Source organism: Polyodon spathula, chromosome 7 (assembly GCF_017654505.1).
Source record: "Polyodon spathula isolate WHYD16114869_AA chromosome 7, ASM1765450v1, whole genome shotgun sequence".
NCBI lineage: Eukaryota > Metazoa > Chordata > Actinopteri > Acipenseriformes > Polyodontidae > Polyodon > Polyodon spathula.
Genome location: NC_054540.1, coordinates 22,231,403 through 22,254,612, shown reverse-complemented (window position 1 = coordinate 22,254,612; position 23,210 = coordinate 22,231,403). Strand labels below are relative to the sequence as shown.

The window sequence follows — 23,210 nt, the reverse complement described above, 5'->3', positions numbered from 1 at the left end:
TGTTAACAGCCTGAACACATTTACACTTATAGCTTTAAGTCTGTTTCAAAGCTCTTTTCAAACAACAAGCTTGACGGTTTGCATGTCGAAATAGTACGCTTTTATACTGGATTAAAATTTTTACATTATTATTATTAAGGTTGCCAATCTTCTGTATAAATGGTTGTTAACCGTTTAAACTATAGTAATTATTGTCTATGAAAAAGTAGAATTGTTTTTTCAATTTCTAAAATTAATTTCACATGCACTATTCACTTACTTTACAATGTATCCAGATACAACAAATGATTAAACTTTTTGATAAAATCAATGCAACGTTTAAACGTTCAGTAAATATAGTTATTTTTGTTTACTGTTTAAACATTACAACCTTTAAAGCCTTACAGTTACTACAAATGCTTGACAACTATGATTGATATATAAGGGTATTATATTTACATTAAGGTATTCTATCTTCTCTCACTATTATTATTGTCGTATTTATTGTTGGCTCAGCAGTCATAATGAACCCATGGACTGCCTTTGAGGAAAGCCTTATTTGTTTTCATGAAATATTTACAGTTGTTAAATGAAATACCACGTCTGCTGGTTTTACGAAGCACAAATCATTACACATTTTTCACCTTTCTTTAGCCTTTCTAAAAAAAAAAAAATGGAGATGGACAACTGCCTGTGAACACAAGCCATTGGGGACCCACACCTCTACAAAAGATGCTGCCAGTGCCAGAAATACAAATTAATAAATAAGTAAATAATCTCTTTAAAAAGGTGATGTTGAAAATATAATTTCAATTAATTTTCTTCAGCTGTCAAACTACATGAGAATAACTGAAAGGTTGACTTGCAATTGGGTGTTGACAACAACGGTGCAGGAGCCTTCCTAAAAGTGTGTGTGGGGGGACTGAATGAAAATAATATTTTGAGAATGCACATTTATTTCTAATAAACATCTCATGAAGTAAAATGGTAAAATAAACAACCAGATTACAAAATGAAGCCATGACATATTAGATAGATATATATAAAAAACTAAAAATGACTAAACTGCAAACCAGAACTTATTGGCACTGTAGTTCAGAAACAGATAAGTGACTTTTCACAATATCTCTTATCAGCATTGAAATGTTTTGAGGAAACCTAAAGAGTCCTTGGAGTGTTGCTTTGCTCTTGAGACAATTTGCTCTGCTGTTCAGACACGGACACAACCGGTTGTTACAGACAGAAGCATAGCCTTAAGCATACTGCAGCATTCAGGCTTTGAAAATGCCACTTGTACGTAGTCTTTATATACAGCTTAACATTAACATTAGGTTGTATGTTTTCAGATCTTTCCAAAAAACGCTGTCACTGGCAATGCAAAAGTTGCACAAAACATTTTTAGGATCTATAGAATCAGTCAGCTATTTCTGAATACGGAGGAAGAGACGTTTTAACCCCTGTTCAGTCACGGATGATCGTAGGTAAGTTTTTTAATGACTAATGTAGCCTTAATATTCCTACCACGTTTAAAACAAAATCTAGGTGGAGAGGTCATGAAAGGCCAAAGTTGAGGATCGCATTCCAATATCCTCCCATGTTTCAAGATTATTCTTTTAATATCATCAGAAAAGTCAATCTTTCTTGAATCTTTATAGTTTCTACAAACTCACTACGTTCATTCATTTCAGTTCTATGGAAAGTGGTATCAATTAAGTTTTTATTATAACTGAGATTGAAAGCGAGCCTGCATGCCTTCAGCTTTCATTTTAAAATCAGACATACCACTACATATTTTTAGCCGTACAAATTGGCCATAGGTATATTTTTGATTAGTGGATGATCACTATCTGCATTCAAAATTGCGCTCCTATCGGCTGATTTTATGAAAAATAGATGTATTTAGAGAACCATCACCATTTACTGAAATTAACAAATCTAAAAAAAAGCATCTTATTTTGGCTATATTACATAGTAAACTTTAAGTTCGGATTGGTATTGTTTATATAATCTCTAAACAAAAATAGATCAGTCTCAGATCCCGCCCATATTAATAACACATCATCTTTTCTGTTAATATATAGTTCTTCCCAATATCCCATATATACATTTGCACAGTTTGGAGCAAAAGCAGAGCCCATGGCTGTGCCTTGAATTTGTAAATAAAATGTATCTTTAAATAAAAAATAGTTTGATTCCAATACAAATGTGGTTAATTCCAAGAGAAAATCCATGGGTAGATCATTTTGCTTTACTTCAAAATATAATGACAGTGCCTCTAAACCACCGTCATGTCGTATGTTAGTATACAGACTCTCCACATCCAAATAAACATAAAATGCATCTGGAGGAAATGTATGCTGGAAGAGCAACTTGATCACATCACAGGTATCAGATAAATAAGATGGCAAATCTTTTGCAATATCTTTATATCTTTAATGAAAAAATTGATAATTATAGGCCTTCCTGGTGGCTTCATAGGATTCTTATGTATTTTCGGTAGTGTATACAAAACATGTGTTATAGGGAATGCAGTTTTCTAAAAATCATATTGACTGTGTGATCAAATTACTTCCTGTAGCCCTATCCAAAATCACATCCTTCTCGTTTCAATCGTATATTGGATCACTAGCCAGAGGCTCATAAAAATCTTTATTATTAAGTTGTCTTAAAACTTCAGCTACATAATCCTCACTATTCTGAATAGCTATGGAGCCTCCTTTATATTTTGCTTGATTATTTTGGTTGGTCACACACTCAAAAAGCTCTTCTTACTTGACCATTATATATGTGTCGGAATCCTCTAGCATTTTGTTTAAAAACTTTTTATTATTTATTAAAACAAAATGTGTTTCGACACACAGTGTGTCTTCATCAGGTGCTGCAGCGATTGTCAATTAAAAACAGCTTTATGCGCATCCAGTAAAGGTGGTCCACGTGGAGTGCAGGATATGCCCTATAGCCTGGAGATCTCAGGTTCGAATCCAGGCTACGTCATTGCCAACCGTGACCGGGGGTTCCTAGGGGGCGGCGCATAATTGGTCAAGCACCGCCCGGGTAGGGAGGAATTAGGTTGTCAGGGAAATCCATGGTTCACCGCGCACCAGCGACCCCTGTGGCTGATAGGACGCCTGCGGGTCTGCAGTGGAGCCATTCAGATCTGTGTTGTCCTCCGGTACTATAGGTCTGGTGGCTTCGCTGTGGATCCGCAGTGTGAAAATGCCGGATTGGCAGGAACGCGTTTGGGAAGACGCATGTTTCAGCTTCCATTTCCCGAGTCGCCGGGGGGTTGCTGGGGTGAACCGAGATAAAAATAGTTGGGCTTAACAAATTAGGGAGAAAACTGGTGTAAAAACAACCAGTGATGACTAAATTAAAAACAAACCAAAATAAACAAACAGCTTCAAAGGACACCAATCAATCCAATAATTGATCATTAATTGAAAAATAGCCATAGACATTATTTAAACTTAACCATGACAGTTTTCACCAATAAATTGAACATTGTTTTAGAATCAATTACTAATGCATACATAGTGTAATTATACAATGATTAAACCCAAAAACTGATATTGCTTAAAGTTGTTGTTAAGGCACAAGTGTGTGTGGGTGTGTAGGCATGCTTAAAATTGAAAGATAGAGCACAGCACACTGTCACACTAAAGAATCAAGAAGTGCAGTTAACATATTTATTGACTGGTTACCACACTCCAAAATCTGTACTTTTTGTTTTCTACTTGTTAAAGCTGCATGCAGTATGTCCACTGTTTTATTAATCATTTGTCAAAAGCTTTCTGGAAATCTAAATAAAAATATGCTTTGTGCAAATAAAATAACTACAATTACAGTTTTTTAGTTCGTTCATACAAATCTTAGCTAATGAGGAAAGATGTATCCAAGTTTATACGGGTAAGTTGCAAGGCTGAAAAAAAATTCAAAGCTGCTGCAGTATGTCCACTGTCTTTTCATTTAACTGGGAGGATCTCACCCCTTAACACTTCTGCCTCAGTTATCATTATTTAAAAAAAGGACTGGATGAATGTGGTATGTTGTCAATTTCTTTGTAAAAACTTGTGAAAAGTAAAAATTTAAATATTTGCTATTTTTTTTTGCTTCCTCTATGATTTTGCCATCCAATCTCCTCTTTGAAGTTGTAAAGCAATGTTCATTTCTATTTCTCTCTTGGCCTTTCTAACTTCCTTTTTGACTTGTGTTTGTAGTTCAGTGTACTTTCTGTGTACTTCTTTTTGGTCTTTTTTTAATGCTCTGTAAAGTGCCTTTTTTCGCTGAATATTTTTTTTAAATTGATCTATTAAACCATTTTGGAAAGAATCATGCAGTTAACATATTTATTGACTGGAGAAAAAAAAAGCAAAGCTGCTGCAGTATGTCCACTGTTTTATCATTTCAAATATATTTACAAAACGTTAAACTTCAAAGCTACAGTGTGCAAGGAAAAAGCAGATCATGAGAAACCACAATTTTAGGTGAAAAATGCAAGAATAAAAGTCTTTCAATTTAAAAAGTATACAAACATGTGACATTTTCAGTCCAATAAAATAAATGGCTTTACATAATCTCGTAAGTAAGCAATTGGAGTGTCCCGTGTGAAAACACAACACGAAATCGTTCAAACTGGGGCGTTGACTCGGCAGAATCTGGTATATGTATTTAAAAGGGTAGAATGATAAATTAATAGTTAATTTCTGCAGGTTTACCCTAGAAGTTTAATAATTAAAAGATTTTGGAATGTCTAGACTACAGTAGTATAGTACTGGCATTTACTGTATTGGTATGCACTCACAGCCTTGCCACACAAAGAAACACTGGCACTACAGTAACTGGCCTGTACAGCACACACTCCTTAGCAACAACTGGGAAAAGAAACATTCATTTCTGTAGCTGAATCGTACTAGCCTGGCGATGCATCATGAGGTGGGGTATCTGAGTACAGAAAGGGGAAAAAGACAATAAGGACTTTTGATTATAAAACATTTTGTAGCTTCTAAAAGTCAGATTTTGATATAAGAATTGTGACATGTGAGGTAAGAGTAGTTTCCAACTGTGTAATACAGTACTGTAATTTAATTTAGCAGTTATCTTTGCTTTAAGTCTGAATTAATACATTTACTTTACCAAGGGAATGTAAACATAAATAACTTATGATAATATGAGTATTTTAATCATGTTAGTTATCCAGGGTGTGGTTCATTATGCTTAAGAAAAATAATAATAATAAGGAGGAGGAGGGTTTGCGAGTTCAGATGAGGAATATTTGTATCGTAAGATATTTGTGTTATCAGTAAGATGCCCCAATTGTAGAAATACAGTCTTTTGCAGGTTCCAGTGACTTGTAAATGTTTTGCTGTAACTTTATTACCCATGAGATGGATCTGGTTTGCTGTTTATGCCTCAAGTGTGGTTTTAAATACTTCATCACAGGAGTAGGTGTCCTTTTCCCTAAGGAATCACGTAATGGCTATGGGCCAACACACCAGGCTTTTAGACTCAGTCTCTCAGTAATGAATCTAAATGGATTAGCAGCTAACAGCTGTACTGAGCTGTGAAATACAGCCTGGTGTGTAATGAATTTTCTAACCGTTGAAGGAAAACCATAGATTTTTAGCATCGTTTCAATTAAGGCCTTGTAGATTATTTAATTTCTATGTGAAAATGTTCCTGCCTGTGGGGACCTAAAATTAAAGATTAGAACATAGTGCATAGCTGCCAGAAAAGAATAACTATAAAAAAAAAACATGCATCTACAAGATTAATCACTGTGCTCAAAGCCCTCTTCATATTTTAAATTCCACAGTTCATAGCAATTTTTTAAATTGTGCTATGCTGTATATTTATTAACAGAATAAAAAAGGTAGCCTTAAAACAATTTAGATGCTAAAGATCACACAAACCAACTCACTGTCACAGCTCATAATTATGTTTCTAAATTGTCTGCTTTGTTGTAAAGAATAATACACATGTTTCTTGTTCATTTGCATTTTCTGTTATTTGCATTCACTTTTGTTCACTTTCTTTGAGGCTTTCTATGGCAGTAAACAGCAAAACAGCCACAAGTGTTTGAACTTAACATTAAATGAAAAGATATGCAAAATAAGTGCAGCTGCTCAAGCAACACAGAACACAGTAAAATATTAGGGATATTTTTTTTCCATTTAAATGTTATTGCATTAATTTATAGGTTAATAAAAAAAAAAAAAAACATGTTATTGCAAACTGTAAGTTTAGATTTGTCGCTCACGGTATGAACTGAACCCATTCGAGCTCAGTGGATAGTTTACATATACATTCTTCCATCATATGCCCATAGCTTAATCTGTTTTTGCTTATCAGACATTCTTTAAATGTATCATTTCATATTAAATCTCTAGAAGCTGCTTGTGCACATAAACATATGACTTAGAATACGCTGGGGTATGCTGGCTCATCAGCTATGGAATGAGCTTCAATACTCAGTCTACTTAACAGGGCTGTCTGCGGTATCTCCTGACGTAATGGTCATTCCAGCTCAAGCAGACCAACATTGGCTCCTAGACTTCTTATAGAACATGAATGAATTGTTTTCTTGGAAAGCCCTTAAGGCATCTTTGTACGTTATCTCCCACATGAACCCCCCCCCCCCCATCACAATGGGCATGTTTGTACCACCTTCAGGCACTTTCTCTCCATATGGGGCACACATTGAACACCTCCCTAGAACTGGGTCATCTTGAGCTGGAATAACTCATAACTTGTGACTCGTAACAGGTCGTCAATGCTTAGAAATGAGAGTATCACCAAACCAGATATAATCATAAAAACATTTTGTACAGCTTTCCTAACATTTAATAGTTAGGCAATTTACTGTATTTAATTTATTTCATTTTATTTCTTGTGAGCAGTTAAACAAATAAGGTTATTTGTCTAGATCCTTCTATTGCTCCAGATTATATCATGTTTATTTGTATGTCATGAATGAGAAGCCTGTCCATGAGTGAGTGTAGCAAGCTATCTAACGGTGCTGTTTGGACTTCCTCACACCCATGTTATAGCATTAGTTCACTGCAGCCTGTACCAGCTGATCGCTTCCAGGCACAGATCTGCTCCTCAGAACAGTCCTGACAAGACAACTAGCAGGCTGGTCAATAAACAAGCAAATCTATTGTGGAACTGCCTGTGAATGAAGAGGTGGAAGGATACAGATGGCGGGGATGACACTTTAAATGCTCAAGTGATACCAATGAACTGCTGCGGCAATAACTGATATGTTTGCAAACACCACACAAAACACATCTTACTTCTAAACAATATAAATGTCCTGTAATGGCCAGTCTGGTATTCAGACATGACTCCAATCGAACACAAGTAGGACAAACTTATGAGACACACTCGAGACAGCCATCCTGAACTGAGGTATCCCTTTTAGTCAGATCAAGGACCTAATTGTGAGTATTGTGAAAAGGCATTATAAAGCCAAAAGCAATGTCATGCTGAAAGCGAATTTTGTTGTTTTCAAATTTGTTAGCTACTATTGAAACTGGTGTCACTATACAATGACTGATGCATTTAATAACTGATATACTGTATTTGTAAATCAGCAATTTTACAGGATAAGGATGTCCACATTTAATCATGCATTTATATGGCTAGCTAAATGTAAATCATATGTTATCTTAAAATATGTTACAGCATCTGAAAAAAGTTTGCTACAAAACAGCACAAAAATTGAAGCAAATTATTAAAATCCTTTTTTTCAATGTTCAGTCAATTAAGGAATTTATCAAGTTACAATATTAGTATTATACTGTTTGCATATTTCCTTGGATTGACGCAGGTAAATATTTTAAACATGTTCATTTTAAAAGAGTCAATGCTTATTGATGTACGGTCAGATTTCTCAAAAGAAATGAGCTGGAAGAACAGACTACACTATAGGACAAACCTCCTGTTCTTGTCTTACTTTGAAAGACCTTTGGTCTTTTTTCGTATAGTGTGATATTCATAACTGAGGAAGCACAGTGTTTGTTTGGTCCATGTTCGATTTTAGGGTTGGGTTATCTGTCTGGTGTCTGGTTAACTGGGAGGGTATGCAAAGCTGTGCAGTAAGCAGTGTAATAGGAAACCTAGACCTCCCCCACCTGAATTGTATTCACTCTCGCTATTCGTTCTGGAAGGGAAAGGCTGAGAGCTGATGGGAGCTGTTTTCCTCTTTTTAAAGGCAATCTATCTAAGAAACTTTTGTGAAAGACAGTTATAGTTTCAGAATTTGACATGAAATCAAACACAACCTGTTAATTTGGAAGCTGGGTACACAGACGATTGGGGTATTTTCAGTTTGATCTAACTGTCAAGGTAAGTGAACTAACTGAGCTAATAGTGAGGTTTATTCTGCTTAGCAGGTGTGGTTTCTTTCTTATGCATACAGTATATTGGTGTTTTAGGATTTCAGGATTTAATAATGCTATTATGGTGTAAATGTAAGACTCTGAACGGCAGTAACTTCGTAATATCTTTGGAAAATGAGTGCAATTTCACAGTATGACGGGGTCATTTTAATTTCTTCACAGCATGACAAATAATATGTCATAGTCTAGCTATGTTATATTCATTCTAGGTCAGACATGGTTTAATTGCGATATAGGCGCTTATTTAAATATGCTTATAAACTATGACTACAGCCACTCAGCAACTTCTGATGTAAAACAAAGACAATCTGTTATAACATTTTTTGCACAACATACATATGTGTTTGCTTATAAAATAGGTGGATGTATTGGGAATTATTTATTAGGCATAACTACTGTACAGTATACTTTTTTCTATCTATCTATCTATATATATATATATATATATATATATATATATATATATATAAATACTGGTACTTTTTAAAAGATTTTTATGTGAGAAGATTTACAATGTTTAATGTCCTTTTGTTTCTAAAGAGCATTATGAATGTGTTAGGATGCATTCTCAGGAAGGTCAAGTGTATATAATGTGGGTGGTAGAATTGTTCAACTGCATGACACTTCGCTTTCTTCTCAATGCTCATAAAAGAATAAGGGTAGAGTTAACTGTGTCTTAACATATATTTACATATCAATTTATTTTGAGGAAATTATTTTAGGAGGAGAAAACTATAGACATGAACACACTGAGGGGAAGGAGAGTGTTTAACAATTACAATGTATTTTGAACTGCAGGAGACCATATGCCATATGTGTGTATGTTGCATATGGGCTCCTGCAATTTAATTCCAGTAAACCATAAGATGCCAAACTGCTTTCATAAAACACATTTCCATATTAGGAGCCAATTGTTTTTTTTTTTTTTTTTTTAGTTTTTGTGGTTTGGACACGATTTAATATAGTTAATGTATTTTTACCAAACATATCTTAAAATGTGATTGTTTTTTAACATGTTATGTTAGTTTTTTATTATTGTTTTTGCAACATTTTATACATGTGAGTAACATACATGTCTGCCACAGCTGTAAATTATGACTATCTCCAGAACCTGATGCTCTCAATAATTTATGCCAAAAAATATTAGTACCCATTTTCATTGCAATTGGCTAAGTGGTTTTCCGGACATATGCAAAAATGTTAGTGTGACACACAGATGGACTGATGTACATACAGTCACTCCGTATAGCTCCACAATCTGAAATCCTTAATATCTTATAGTAAGTAATGTTAATTCCAAGTTTCATGAAAATTGGACAACTAGGCCTACATTTTGCATTTTTTTTAGAAACAACATACATTTTACCAATTTAATTTTAAAATGCATACAGGACGTTGCACATGTGAAACTGAGAAAAGTCCTTATCAATGCTTCCTGTTCTATAGAATACACAGGGTACATGCATTCTCCTATTTACGTAAAGGAATTACATTTTGACCAGTAAAAGCTTGCATTCCCTTTTCATGTTCCTAGGTGCATGTGCAGTACAACTGTTTTGAAGTTGGGATTGCTCAACAGATTCTTGTAACACTAAAAACAATCCCAGATGGAAACACTCAAACTATGGAGTACCATGTTCAGGGTATGGACTTATTTTGAGTAATAAAAAAAAAATACAATTACATGTTCAGTCTTTTGATTGATGATAAAAGAAAGATGCTTATAGAACTGGATCAAGTCTCTTTCATTTCTGGAAACCCATATACAGTACTTGTTGTCAACCATATATGTTTGCTCCAAAGTTTTATGCCTTTATTCAAGTAACAATTTTTAAAGATTGAAGCATAGTTTGTTTCCTCAGTAATTTCTCTAACATAAAACGAGTAACTAGTAGAAACTTGCATACTGTAATGTATGAGTTCAAAGAAGAGAAGTAACTGCAATCAAAACTGAGGCGCTCTTTAAGGAATGTGTTTTGTAATGCTAACACAGAATAGGTTTGAGGGAACAGGGCTTCGAAATAGGGAACATCATAGTCACAATCATTCAGTACAATACTAATGGAGGAAAAAAGTGGTTTGAGACATATCTTACCCACAAAGGATTTATCAGTTCATAAGATGCCATTCAAAGCTTGTACCTCTAATTAAAACTACACATTACAAGACAGATATTTTAAAGCCGGATATGTCAATTGAGCTAACCTTTCAAATGTTATGGTTTGTTCATTTGCCAATGTGTAGTTCCATGAAGTGTTGAAACATTTTAATGAAATACACTATCATCATTAAAATCTGATGTGAATCTTTCTCAATGTTTTTGTTGATTTTAGGCTGCAATAGTGAAGATATAAGACGGAACATTCCAATATGCATCGGTAAGACAAACACTTGAGAAAAACAAACAAACAAAAACAACCTAAATAATATGATTATGACGAAATGCCAAAGGTGCCAAAAGTGTTTCCAAATTTGTTTATTTTCTCCTTGTTAAGTGTTCTCTACCGGCATTTAAATATAATATATGATTATTTCTCAGGAATACAAGTCAGCTAGACTCTCCCTCCATTTACAAAGATCATTCCTTCTGAGAGTTATTTTTTTCTGTTATAACTAATTAACTATACTAATATGAAATGACTGGCCAAATTATGCATGAAAAAAGGTTTTACTCCAAATCTTTTAAACATTTTTAAAAAAGAAAATGTGGGAAAGAAATACATATAACACAATTTTTGACATACAGTACAGTACAGTGTGACTCATACATCTTATGTAATTATGCACATATTTTGTTGTCCTTTTCCAAACAGTTTAAAATGTTCTTTTTTGTGTGTGTTTTAAACAGCTGGAAAACTGAATTACTCAGTTGATCAAAAAGAGAAGCTGATTTCTGTGCACGTCTCAGAGTTTCTTGAAGACAATGACTATCATTTGAGGTTATGTCATAAATGGCATTCCTGTGAAAGTACTGGAGCTTATGTACTGGTATGTAATGAGAGAGACAGAGAGAGAGTGTCTATAGAAAGCGTACACCCCCTTCAACTTTTTTCACATTTTGTTGTGTCAGTGCCTCAAATTTTCATGCATTTAAATGAAGATTTTTTCCACTTATCTACACACCATCGTTCTTTGTTTATTTCTTTGTTTGTTTTTTTCATAGATCAAAAGGGAAAACCCTGTGAAAAAAGTGACCTTGCCATATTCAAAGTTGGTGCCCTGTCTTTGCATTGAGGTAATTGATTTAACTGTGTATTGGCTTGGAACATTTTGGCATAAAAACTCACTTGGAATCAAATTTGCACAAATATACAGAATGTTTTGCTAATCTGCTGCTCTTTTGTGATGTGTTTCCTAAGGTAATCTTTTTCCTCCCTAGCCGTGCATTGTACTTGTGTACTACATATGCATAACATGACCTCGGCATCAGTACTACAGAGATGCAGTGAAATGCAGCAGACACTTTTAGACATTAAACTTTAGAAGGTGTCAGATATTTTATTCATGATCAATTTCTTTTTTGTTTTAGGGATGGTCTTCATTTCCAGATTCAAGTAGAATACAACTGTGTCCATTTAAAAAAAGTGAGTTTTATAAATGAAAGTGATTTCCATTTTTAAAAGATGACTCAAATCCTACCAGTGATCCAATCTTGGATGCGTGATATCAAAGTGATATCTTATACCTGATATTCTTATTTAAGTTTAGTGGGTTTTTTTGTAGTTTTAGAAGTCACATGTTACCTCATCTTTATAAACCACGCTTTGCTTTTGTTCCTAACACTTCAATTTACTCTTACCTTTCTTTGTGCCATCCATATTTAAATGAAACCTTGTACTGTACATTTAAATCTTTTCTTTTCCTCCACTTTCTTCAGATACTGAAGAACTCTGGAGTGGAATCACCTACAACCCAATATCACAGGAGCTAGTTTGGGAGCTGGCCTGTCCCACTGAAGTTAGGGTGAGCCTTTGTTGGACAACAGAACACATCCATTCCTGCACTGACCTTCCAAACTCTTCACAAATAGTGCAGAACAAAGTAAGAATGACACTCTGTTGAATCCTGTAAATATAAGAAAACTCAAGCAAGTGCAATTACCACATACCATAAATTATTTAGCAGTCAGAAATGTTACAGTCCTTCATTGTTTGAAGAATATGTACTACAGATCAGTGATGATACACCCGGTCTGATAATAAGCGTAATTTCCATAGAGTATTAGATGGGTGCTATGGAAATATCATATTATTCTTGCTGAAAATGATCAGTACCTAGCAGGGTGTTTGCCAATATGGCAAATCGCACACTCACATAGGATTATGCTCATATAGTGGTTGGGTTTTTAGTTTTTTTAGGGGAACAATTTATTTTAAAAAATCTTTAACTGTGCCTATTTTGTTTCCCATCGAAAAACATCCAAAAATCCTTAGCAACATAATATTACATTTTGGGACCTCTACGGAAATTAGATGTATTAATAATAATAATAATAATAATAATAAATAATAATAATAATAATAATAATTCTGTATGTATTTGATCTATTTACAGATTAAATATGTTGGCATTGACTCACATCCAAGACTGTGCGTAAAGGTAAATGCATTATTCTTATAATAGTTGTCAAATTACTGATTACTGCTGGTAAGTTTGGATATTTTTGTAAGTTTCAAGTATTTGCTCACAACTGACTTCAATAATTACATGCCTGTAAAGCTCCTGGAAATTGATAGTTGTCATACTGACTTTCATAGAAAATAATGATTTATATTTATTTTAACTTGCTGAAATTACAGTTGTGAGCCACGTTTGGCCTCCCTGTACAGGATATGCCAGATTTCAGGCATAATCGGTACGTAAACAATATACTGGAAAACGTACAGTTAATGAATATGAAACATGAAATGTAAAAATAGTGTTCTTTCAAGAAAAAAAAGCCTTCCTGTGTAGGTCTGCCCTCTGTGTATAAACTAGCTATGTTGGGGGAAGTTATAGTCCCAGACGTAATTTACATTTAGATTTGTTTTGCTTTTTTTTTTTTTTTTTTTTAGGTTTACAACCATGAGTGGTTCATGGATAAGATGTCCTTTTGCAAATGGATATTTTCCAGGTAATTTACTTATCATACTTCTCTAAATAATTATATCATTCACACCCTCGTTACAGTAGGTCTCTGTACAAATATGGTAATATTAAGTATTTCTTTACTGTGCATAAAAAATTGTTATACTTCAAAATTGATACCTGCAATTGGATATGAATTTTGAATGCATTAGCTGTTACACCTGTCGTTCTGAACTCAAATTCATTACAAATTTGTGGCCATTTAAAAATATATATCTTTAAGACTAGAAACATTGATACAAAATAACAACACAATGTGTTATTCAGATGTAACTCCAATGCCATCCTATGATACCTTATGAAACTGCTGACATTATTTATTTAAAAAAAAGTCCCCTTCAGTACCTTCTTCCTTTTAATAACATACTGTTTTTGCCAAAGAAGGAATAGCCCTTTGGGATGGCTAGATGCAGCAAGTGCATGTCATTTACAGGGTGCCAGGTTTCAGCTAGACAGAGAAGATCAAGATTGGTATCGGTTATAAGTTCCCTGAGAACCAGAGATTTGTTAGTCAGAGAGTGACAATTGAAAAAGGAGATTTTCAAATTTGTAGCAGGCAGCGTAGTGGGAAAATAAGTTAGTAAGGATATGTGGAGCAGGTACTTACCAGTGTTCATTCTGGGAGTAGAGAATGAGTGAGCACGCTTTGTCCAAGATGTTAGACTTTAGCTGTCACAGTAGGAATGAGGCCTCTAGTAGCCATTGGGAGGGATTTGAAAAAGGTCCTCGATCCACTTGTCCTTGCTCGGACTGCCACAGCTCAGACGACCCTTGGACGTGTGGCCCTTCAATGGCTGGAACTTAGAACAGCTGGCGTTCTAAGACACTGATTGCCAATTTATACTAACCTGTAGGCCTGGAGCCATATACTTCATACATGTTTCTAAACAGCCTCCCAATTCAACACAGTCCAGCACATAAAGTTAATCTAAATTACAATTTTTAAGTGCAGACCGGTTTACCTTAGCAATCAACGATTTAAACTATTAAAGGTTTACCTTAGCAATCAACGATTTTAACTATTAAATTAACTGTAATTCACTTTCTGTACTATGAAAAAAATCCCCTTTGTTAAAGTCACACACAACATCTCTTTCTTCAAAAGATGGGATCGCCAAACCATGGAGTCACTGCTGCTGATCAGATAGGCGTCTCAGCCTCGATTCACAGACTGATGTTGCTTGTCAGTTACCAGTTACTTTATGAGGCTGTAGGGTGCTGCTGTAGCTTTCAGCCCCACATTAATTCTTTGCAATCTGACAGCTTCTGCTTTCACGACTACATAGTAGGGGCCGGTCAGTATACCGGTTTTTCGGTTTACAGTGATTTAGGTACATTACGGTATTGATACCGTTCCTTTTATTCTACAACAGTGGTTTTCAAACTTTTTTTCTCGCGACCCAGTGGAGGAAAAACACTTAACCCCGCGACCCAAAACAATAATATCTTCTGACTAGTTTTCATAAAATCACAATAAAGCCTTGGCAATTGATACATGCTAGCTTTAACCGCTTCACTTTAAGTAATAATTAAAATTAGACATTGACGTTACTTGTATAACATTTTTAAATAAAAATAAATAAATAAATAAAAGACGATCAGATATGTTTTACTTACCTAATGTGACGGGTGGGCCTGCCTGCTGTTCATGATCTCACTCCAATCTGGATCACAGGATGAAAGCGCTACTCGCATGTCAGGTGCGCTGTTGAGTCGGTTTCTTTTGTTTTTAACCTTGTCAAAGTCGAAAATCCCAGTTCCACATGTAGGTTGTGAATGACAGCAACAATAGAACACTAATCTTACTTAACAGTGGATATTCTTTTAAAACACTGATCCAAAACGATGACAAATGTAATGTCTTGTGGCGTGTTCTCAGTGTGCTATCACAGGTGAGTGGCAGCAACTCGTTTAATTGCTCAGGCATCAAGTTTAGCTCCATTATTGATTCAGGATTTTCGAAAGCAAAAGGATCTTTCACCCAAAGCTTTTCCTTCAGATTTTCAAACCCCTCTGCAGGAAAGTAGCGACTAAAACTGTCAGACAAGAGCAGCAAGATGTAACTCTATGACACTTTTAATGTCATTCACTTTTTCTTCACTGATGCTGTTCTCCTCAGTGTGTTGTATCAGTGTTGGGAATATGTAGTAGCTGGGCCGATTACTTTTTAGTCGTGCTTGCCACAGTACTGACGACTTTTGGAATGCTTGTATATGCTCGCAGTGTCGGAATAAATCATTGCCTCTTCCTTGTAACTTCAAATTGAGTTCGTTTAAAATTGAGATAATGTCAGCGAGATATGACAACTTTATTAACCAATTGGCATCGTTAAACAAATCTGCCAAGTTAGACTGTTTCTCTACCAGAAAAATGTGAATCTCATTCCTGAGTTCGTACACCCTTGTTAGTACACTGCCCCTCGACAGCTACCGTACTTCAGTGTTAAACAGTAAATGAGTGTGCTCCGCTCCCATTTCTGAGCATAACGCTTCAAAAAGCCTGCTGTTCAGCAAGCTTCCTTTTTAATAAAATTAACAATTTTCACTACTTCCTTCAGTACTGCCATAAGATCAGGGGAAACACCCTTGGATGCCAAAGCTTCACGGTGAATGAAACAGTGATTCCAGACAACATCATTGCCAGCTGCCTCAGATATTCTTTTCACAACTCCGCTATTTCTACCTGTCATATTTGCTGCACCATCACTTGTTATTCCTTTGCAATTAGCCCAATTCAATGTGTATTTTCCAACAATGCAGTCATCCAGCGCTCCGAACATATGTGCTCCTGTTGTATTTGTTGGGAAAGTCATCTTGCCACACATACCTCACATAAACTAACAGTGCTGCACAATTTGAAACATCAGTACTCTCGTCAAGTTGGATAGCAAAATCCCCGGCTGTCTGTAACCGAGTATAAAGCTGGGCTTCCAAATGCTCAGCAATGTCACATATTCGCCGAGCCATTGTGTTGTCACCCAGAGCAATGCTTCTCAATTTTTCTGCAGACTTGTCATCGAAATTTGTACGCATCATATCCAGAGATGCTGGAAGAATAAGTTTTTCGGCCACTGTATGAGACATTTTCTCTTTTGCCACACGGTATGCAACCAAATATGAAGCCAGTCGTGCCTTGTCATTCAAGGTAGTTGAGCGATTAAGAACTTGAGCCGATAACTTTAACTCACGTTGCTTCCGTTGAAAATACTCGATAGGCTTATCCACGAGTTCCCCGTGTTTCGTTTCTAAATGTCTTTTCAGTTGTGATGGTTTCAAACTTTCGTTAGCAAGGACCTCGCTGCACACAACACACTGGGGCTTAAGATCATGATTTGCGTTAGCGCAATTTATGAAACCAAATTTCAAAAAGGAATCATTATACTGTCGCGTCCATGATTTGTTTTCCTTTTTCTTTGGTGGTTCAGACGTCGTACTTACACTTGTATTTGACGTAGATGAATTTGATTCCGAACTTCTTTTTCTGATAACAAAACGATCCATTCTCAGTCAATTACCCAGCAACAACAAACTGACAGTGTTTGGATTCAGAATACAGTCACGTTACGTCGTTAGGTGTGATTAGCTACATTCGAAACTGCTACGTTGTGATCACGTGTAGTGCGTCGTGCGTAAGATGAAACTCTGCAAACAAATAAGTCTTACCGGAAATAAGTAATTCGTCCGACATTAATATTCTTGTGTAATATTTTAAAACGAACGAAAAACATTTTTATATTTTAAATTTGCAAGCGACCTAGTGCCTTCTCTTCCGTGACCCAGTATTGGGTCGCGACCCATACTTTGAAAACCACTGCTCTACAACACAGTTACCACAATTTCTTATATACAACGGTTAACACATTTTTTTTAACTGCAAGCCTGTTTTTTCTATATCAAGTGATGGTACTTGCTGCCTTAGAAAAGTGTATAAACAAGATGTTTTTGTGAACTGATACTGTATTTTGATAATGGTTTTGAGGGGAACTGTCAACGACACAGAATAACCGTTTCAATCGCCGCGTTCTGTTACCCAGAGCTTGCTGCGCCGGCTGCTTTGGCTGCTGTTTTTTGACGTCACACGCAGCTTTTGGAGAAACGCCTTCTCCAAAGCTTGCAACATAGCACACATTTTCAACGTGCAATGTTTACATTTGTCTGGATTATCAACAGTCAGTTTAATGTCATTGATTAACATTAATTTTATTGTAAACTTATACATCACTTATCACGGATTTAGTACAATATGTTTGTTTATTGTGTATTTATTTAATGTAGCGTTGACAAGGCTTTTCACGGCTTCATGTATACTGATAAAAGGTGGCATCAGTAGTTTCAGTGGTTATTTGCATTACGATTCAGAGATCACTCGTGATCTTTGGGTCGTACATTTGGTTCACAGCAGCAGCCAGCCTCCCGCAGTAACAGGGTGACGTCTACAGCGCAGCTCTGAGATTCTGAGCAGCAGTGTGCAGAACTGCGGAAATCTGCGGTGTAAGAACACGACCGATGTCTCAATTAAAATTAGCAGATCCGCGACGGCAGCAGGATAGCATCAACTTAGTTTTGTTTAAACAAGTTATAACAATATTTCAATTTTCTTAGGTAAGAGAAGAATTTGTTTTTATTATTATTTTTTTTTTGTTTACAAACTCCACATGTGTAATAATCATTGGAAGCTTACTTGTGCAGTGTCGTGAAGTGACGTATAATTTTACACGTTAAAATGTTAAGAAACTACAACACCACGTCATTTTGAGCAAAAAATAGATCTTATTGCTGTTGTAGTATAACATTGAGAGTGTACAACTTCAGTTGTATTCTTCTTCTTCTTCTTCTTATTATTATTATAAAAAAGAAACATACCAAGCTATTTGGCATAGTAAATTACTAAATACCAAATGTTTAAATCATTCCATGAAAGGTAGTGTGATTTGTTGATTTCATTTTTGTGAAGTACAGTAATTTAAGTGATTTATATTAGTCTTTCTTTATTTAAGCCTTTATTTTATAACTTGCATGATGTACTGTATACCGTAATATTAAGGTTACCACCGTATATTTTTGTTTAACGGTTATCATACCGTGCACATTTTATACCGACCCATCCCTTTTAGAGAGTTGTGCTCAAACCTTTGCATCTGCAGTGAAAGCGGTGAGCTTGTGCGCGCGAATTAAAAAACAAAATTGTTTGACAATACTGATAAATGTCGCAGAAGAAAATCCACTCGTTTTTATCAGCGCGTGAACCAGAACATACAGAACAACGAGTTATAGAAGATGAAGACTTGGTTTCGGAACAACAGACAAAAAAGAATAAACAAAGTTCACAAGCGTTAGATAAAAGAAAAAGAAAACAAGCAGCAAAGTATCAGCCTTATTATTAAACGCTGTTGCCATGGGTTGTCTATGATGCCGACATTTCACAGATGACTTGTATTTACTGCATTGCTGCAAATAAATGCAACACATTTACAAAAGGCTGCCGAGATCACATGGCTGCAACAGAAGCACAAGCAATGCCGCGATGTACAGAGCGAGCCATAACTACTGCGTTCAGCAAGGAGATGGACGCCGTAATGTCAGCTATGCGGACTGCATATTACCTTGCAAAGAACAGATCTAATTTAGACTGCGAGGATCAAATTTTGTTCCAGCGAAGTCAGGTAAACATAATAATTAACATAAAGTGGCGTAATAGCCTACTATCAGGGCTTTGCGTTTCACCTGTAGCTAATTGTTAACCTCTAATTTAAAGAAAGGTTTAAGAAAAATAAAATAACCCCAACTGCACATCAAAAAACATTACATTGAGACCGCATGGAAAAAAATACCCGCCTGCTGTACTGCTCAATTACCTTTATATTGGGTCGGTCGGGGCGAGTTGTGTGATCCTCCGAGTGACTAGAAATTGACCTTTTACAGGTTGGGTGAAAAATAATAATAATAATAATAATAATAATAAATAGTTGTGAAAAACACAGGGCTCTAATTGTAGTAGTTATAGTATAGTGATTGCCATTTAAGATAAAAAAAAAAAAAAAAAAAAAATGCTGTTATGTTGTTGTCCAAAGCAACGCTACTGTGCTAGATATCATCCTCTCAAACTATACGTGTGTTTTTGTTTTTTTTTACACAGTATTATTTGTTCTAAACCTAAACTGTGTTCCTCAGATTTACAAGATTTTTTTTGAAAACCTTTATGAATACAAATATTAATTGCTATAGTATTTCTGTCTAATCCAATTTGCTAAACATTATGTTAAACTAAATTGTGCCTGTGGTTTTTTTATTGCAATTGTGATCAGTGTTTTTCTGTATTTTTTTTAAAGGGGTTATCAATGCTGCAGACTATTTCTGTGGATAATCACACAACATACACACATGACAACAGCTTGAGGGACATGCAGAGGGCGATAGCTGGGGTTGCAGTAGAAAATTTGATTGATTGACTTGAGTCAATCTGATTTTATGGGAATAATGATAGATGAGTCAACGGACTGTTCAAATGAAAAAAACTAATCTACACAAAATACCTGAAAAATGGCACTCCATCTGTGAATTTATTGTGTGTGATGGAACAGCTGAACATATATACAGTACAATACAATTGTTGAAGTGTTTCAGGAATACAATCCTGACCTGAAGAAATGTGTGTCCATAGCCTCTGATGGTGCGTCAGTGATGACAGGTAGATTGGGAGGTGTTGCTAAAAAACTGAAGGCTGGTGTCCAATCATTGTTGCTGTGCATTGCATTGCACACAGTTTGTCTTTGGCTGTTCTGTCAAGCTAGTCAAAATGTAAATTATCTCAACACATTTCAAGAGGTGTTGGGATCGATATATAAATACTACAGGCACAATTCGAAGAGAATGCAAACCCTGAAAAACATGCAACTTGTTTTAGCCAAAGCCCAGATGAAATTCAAAGAGATGTGTGAAACCCGATGGTTAAACCTTGAGGGCTCAGTGCAGTCTGTACTACAAAACTTACACTCCCTGATGGAATGATAATGGAAGATAAGCAGCAACCTGGAAATGCTCTTGCAAGCAGCCTTCTGAAGTTAATTGGAACTTAAGAATTTATAGCAGATGTTCATTTCATGGCTGATGTTATGGGTGTGATTGTGTCGCACATTCCAAAAACAAGGTAGACGTTAGCTATGTTTGCATGGCTTTTTCTTATACATTATGAGCTTTAGAGGAATTAAAGATGGCATCAGGGAGAAACCTAAAGAACTTTGAATCCACTGTATCAGCTGAAGCAAATGGTACCTTTGCATGGTCTGGTCATGTAATTAAAGACAGTCAAGAGCAGAGGGCTACATTTTCAAAACTCAAAACAGTTTTTCAACAATCTGCGTGAAAACATACACAAACGTTTAGAATGTATTGAAATCTTCTCTGTGTTTTCGGTGTTAGATCCAGGACATTTACCAGCACCAGCATCTAGTGAATTTTCCTCCTATGGGGAAACTGAATTTGTAAACATCTGCAAAGCATTTTCAAAGCAACGGTTTGATCCTGTGACTGAAAATGATGCACTGTGTGAGTGGAAACTAGTGAAACCAAATGCTAAGTGATAATTTCAAAAGAAACACCTTTGTAGGCACATGGTCAAAATTGTTGATCAGTGATCATTTTAAAACTCGCTTTCCATGCTTAACAAAAATCACTTCTATTGTAGGCGTGGTTGACTGTGAGCATGGTTTTAGCCGCTACAATGTGATAAAATCAGACCTATGAAACCAGCTTAGTGAGCCGAGTAAACCAACTAATGCAAATGGCTGTTGGCTCAAACATGGCTGATCTTGACAAAATATGTGAATTTAATTTTAAAAAGGCTTTTAGATATTGGTGTATGGACAAAATGCGCAGGGTTGCAGTTTGAACCTATAGCAGAGAGGAGTTGACAATCTTGTTGGAAAAGTGAAGCAAGGATATTGTACCAAACATTACCTACAGTTTTGTTAAAACAAAGATGATTTGTAGTATATAATATTCTAACAATGTTTATTTTTTTTTTATTTTTTTATTGTAAAAGACCATAAGTACACAAACACTCAGTAAACAATTACATTTTTTATGTTATTGTATACCATAGACTGGTAGATTTTTAGCTGAAACATTAACAAAATTCTGAAATATTGTACTTTCATTTAGGAAACCTGAAATGAATATAGAAATAAGTTTGTTGGTTATGAAATATTTACTAATATGTGTAGCATTGGCATATGAAATTATGCAAAATAATTGCAAAAATAAATAAATCCAGGTATATGTACTTCATAATGCATTCTGTATCTATTTGTAGCTTTTCAGGGCAAATAAATCTGGTTCTTGAGTTTTAAACTTCTAAAAGTTTACAGCTGTACAGTAAATGACCAGTTTTTTAAAACTGTAGAGCATTATTAAAATGGTTTAATTAAATAATTATTTTGGTCAATACAGTGATTTAAGGTATAAAATAAAAACATGATTCATAACCCCCTTGAAGACTTAAGCTGTGCTGTGCGCCAGTAGTGACTACTGAATATCTGGAGTGACTAATGTTTTTAGAAAGGATTAGTCACTAGTGACTACAAAAAAGGGGAAACCCTGCTGGGCACATGCAGTGCCTGGGGACGTGGTTACTGAGCCGTACAAAGCAGATCGAACGGGCAGTGTCTTGAACTGCCTGCAGCATTGGAAGCTAAGGTAGGGGTCGAGAAAAGTAAATGACGAGAAATGAAAGCAAGGAGACAGGAATACTGTTACAGTAATGCATCAATGGTGAAAGAATTGGGACATTTAAAGGGAAAAAACACCATAAAGAACAGGCTTCAACATAATATAAAAAATGCAAAAACACTGATCGATCCTGTAACTCTAGTTTAAGAACTAGATAGAGTAAAATATTTCAACAATAGCGTGCAGCATGTAGATTCTTGTGTATTCTTCTAAGTAACATGCTACGTGTAGCATCATGTATTCAGTCCTTTAATTACATGATGCAAATCAAATCGTTCTTTCATATAATATAAATTACACCTTAACATCCTTTGTACAAGGTTTTTCTTTATAGCTTTAGCTACAGTATAAACAACTTTGGTAGCACTGCTTTTAATTCTCCAGTACAACATATTCTGAGCAGCTAAGCTTTGCCCACCCTTAGTCCAAAATGTAAAACTGGATTGCCTCTGTTCAGTAAACGGCTAGTTTAGAATTAATATACTGTAGAAATTGTTGGACTGAATGATTACTTCCAGCCCGTAACTGACGTTGAAGGAGACTGTTCAAGCCATTTTGACTTTAATGGAAATCAACAGGATTTCAAATCACTTTCAATTCCCAGTGGCAAACAGAAAAATAAGTGGGATCCAGGCATAATAGACAGAGGAATATTTAAGTGATATTAACATTATAGCTTTTATTTGCATGCCTAGTATTTATATTTCTACCAACTACCATATCTAAGCAACTACCAATTATAAGCAGCAGGTGGCACTATTGTTTTCCTTTGAAAAATAAAGTATTAGTACTGAAGTAGGTCTATGCTATGTTCGCCTTGAAAACAGGTACTACCCTGCAGGAAATAATGTTTAGTAATTTCCTTCACTGGTAATTTCACACCTTATTGTTGACAGATCTTTTCAAATCCAGTCTGTAGCTGGTTCTCCATTTCATTAAAGGTTTTTTTTTTTTTTTTTAAATGAGAAATGAGTTTGGT

General features: G+C 35.4%; 1 protein-coding gene across 6 annotated transcripts in view; it reads left to right on the top strand.

Annotated features, from left to right (window-relative positions):
- LOC121318350 (putative interleukin-17 receptor E-like) overlaps positions 1 to 23,210 on the top strand; it is a 44,923-nt gene that overhangs the window by 6,458 nt on the left and 15,255 nt on the right. For all 6 annotated transcript variants that reach the window (XM_041254915.1, XM_041254914.1, XM_041254916.1 and 3 more), the window contains exons 3-10: positions 9,913 to 10,021; positions 10,712 to 10,756; positions 11,227 to 11,366; positions 11,542 to 11,613; positions 11,908 to 11,962; positions 12,256 to 12,419; positions 12,933 to 12,977; positions 13,433 to 13,491. In XM_041254915.1, the coding sequence (XP_041110849.1) occupies positions 10,003 to 10,021; positions 10,712 to 10,756; positions 11,227 to 11,366; positions 11,542 to 11,613; positions 11,908 to 11,962; positions 12,256 to 12,419; positions 12,933 to 12,977; positions 13,433 to 13,491 (599 nt within the window). In that variant the 5' untranslated portion in view covers positions 9,913 to 10,002. The remainder of the gene's footprint in view (positions 1 to 9,912; positions 10,022 to 10,711; positions 10,757 to 11,226; positions 11,367 to 11,541; positions 11,614 to 11,907; positions 11,963 to 12,255; positions 12,420 to 12,932; positions 12,978 to 13,432; positions 13,492 to 23,210) is intronic.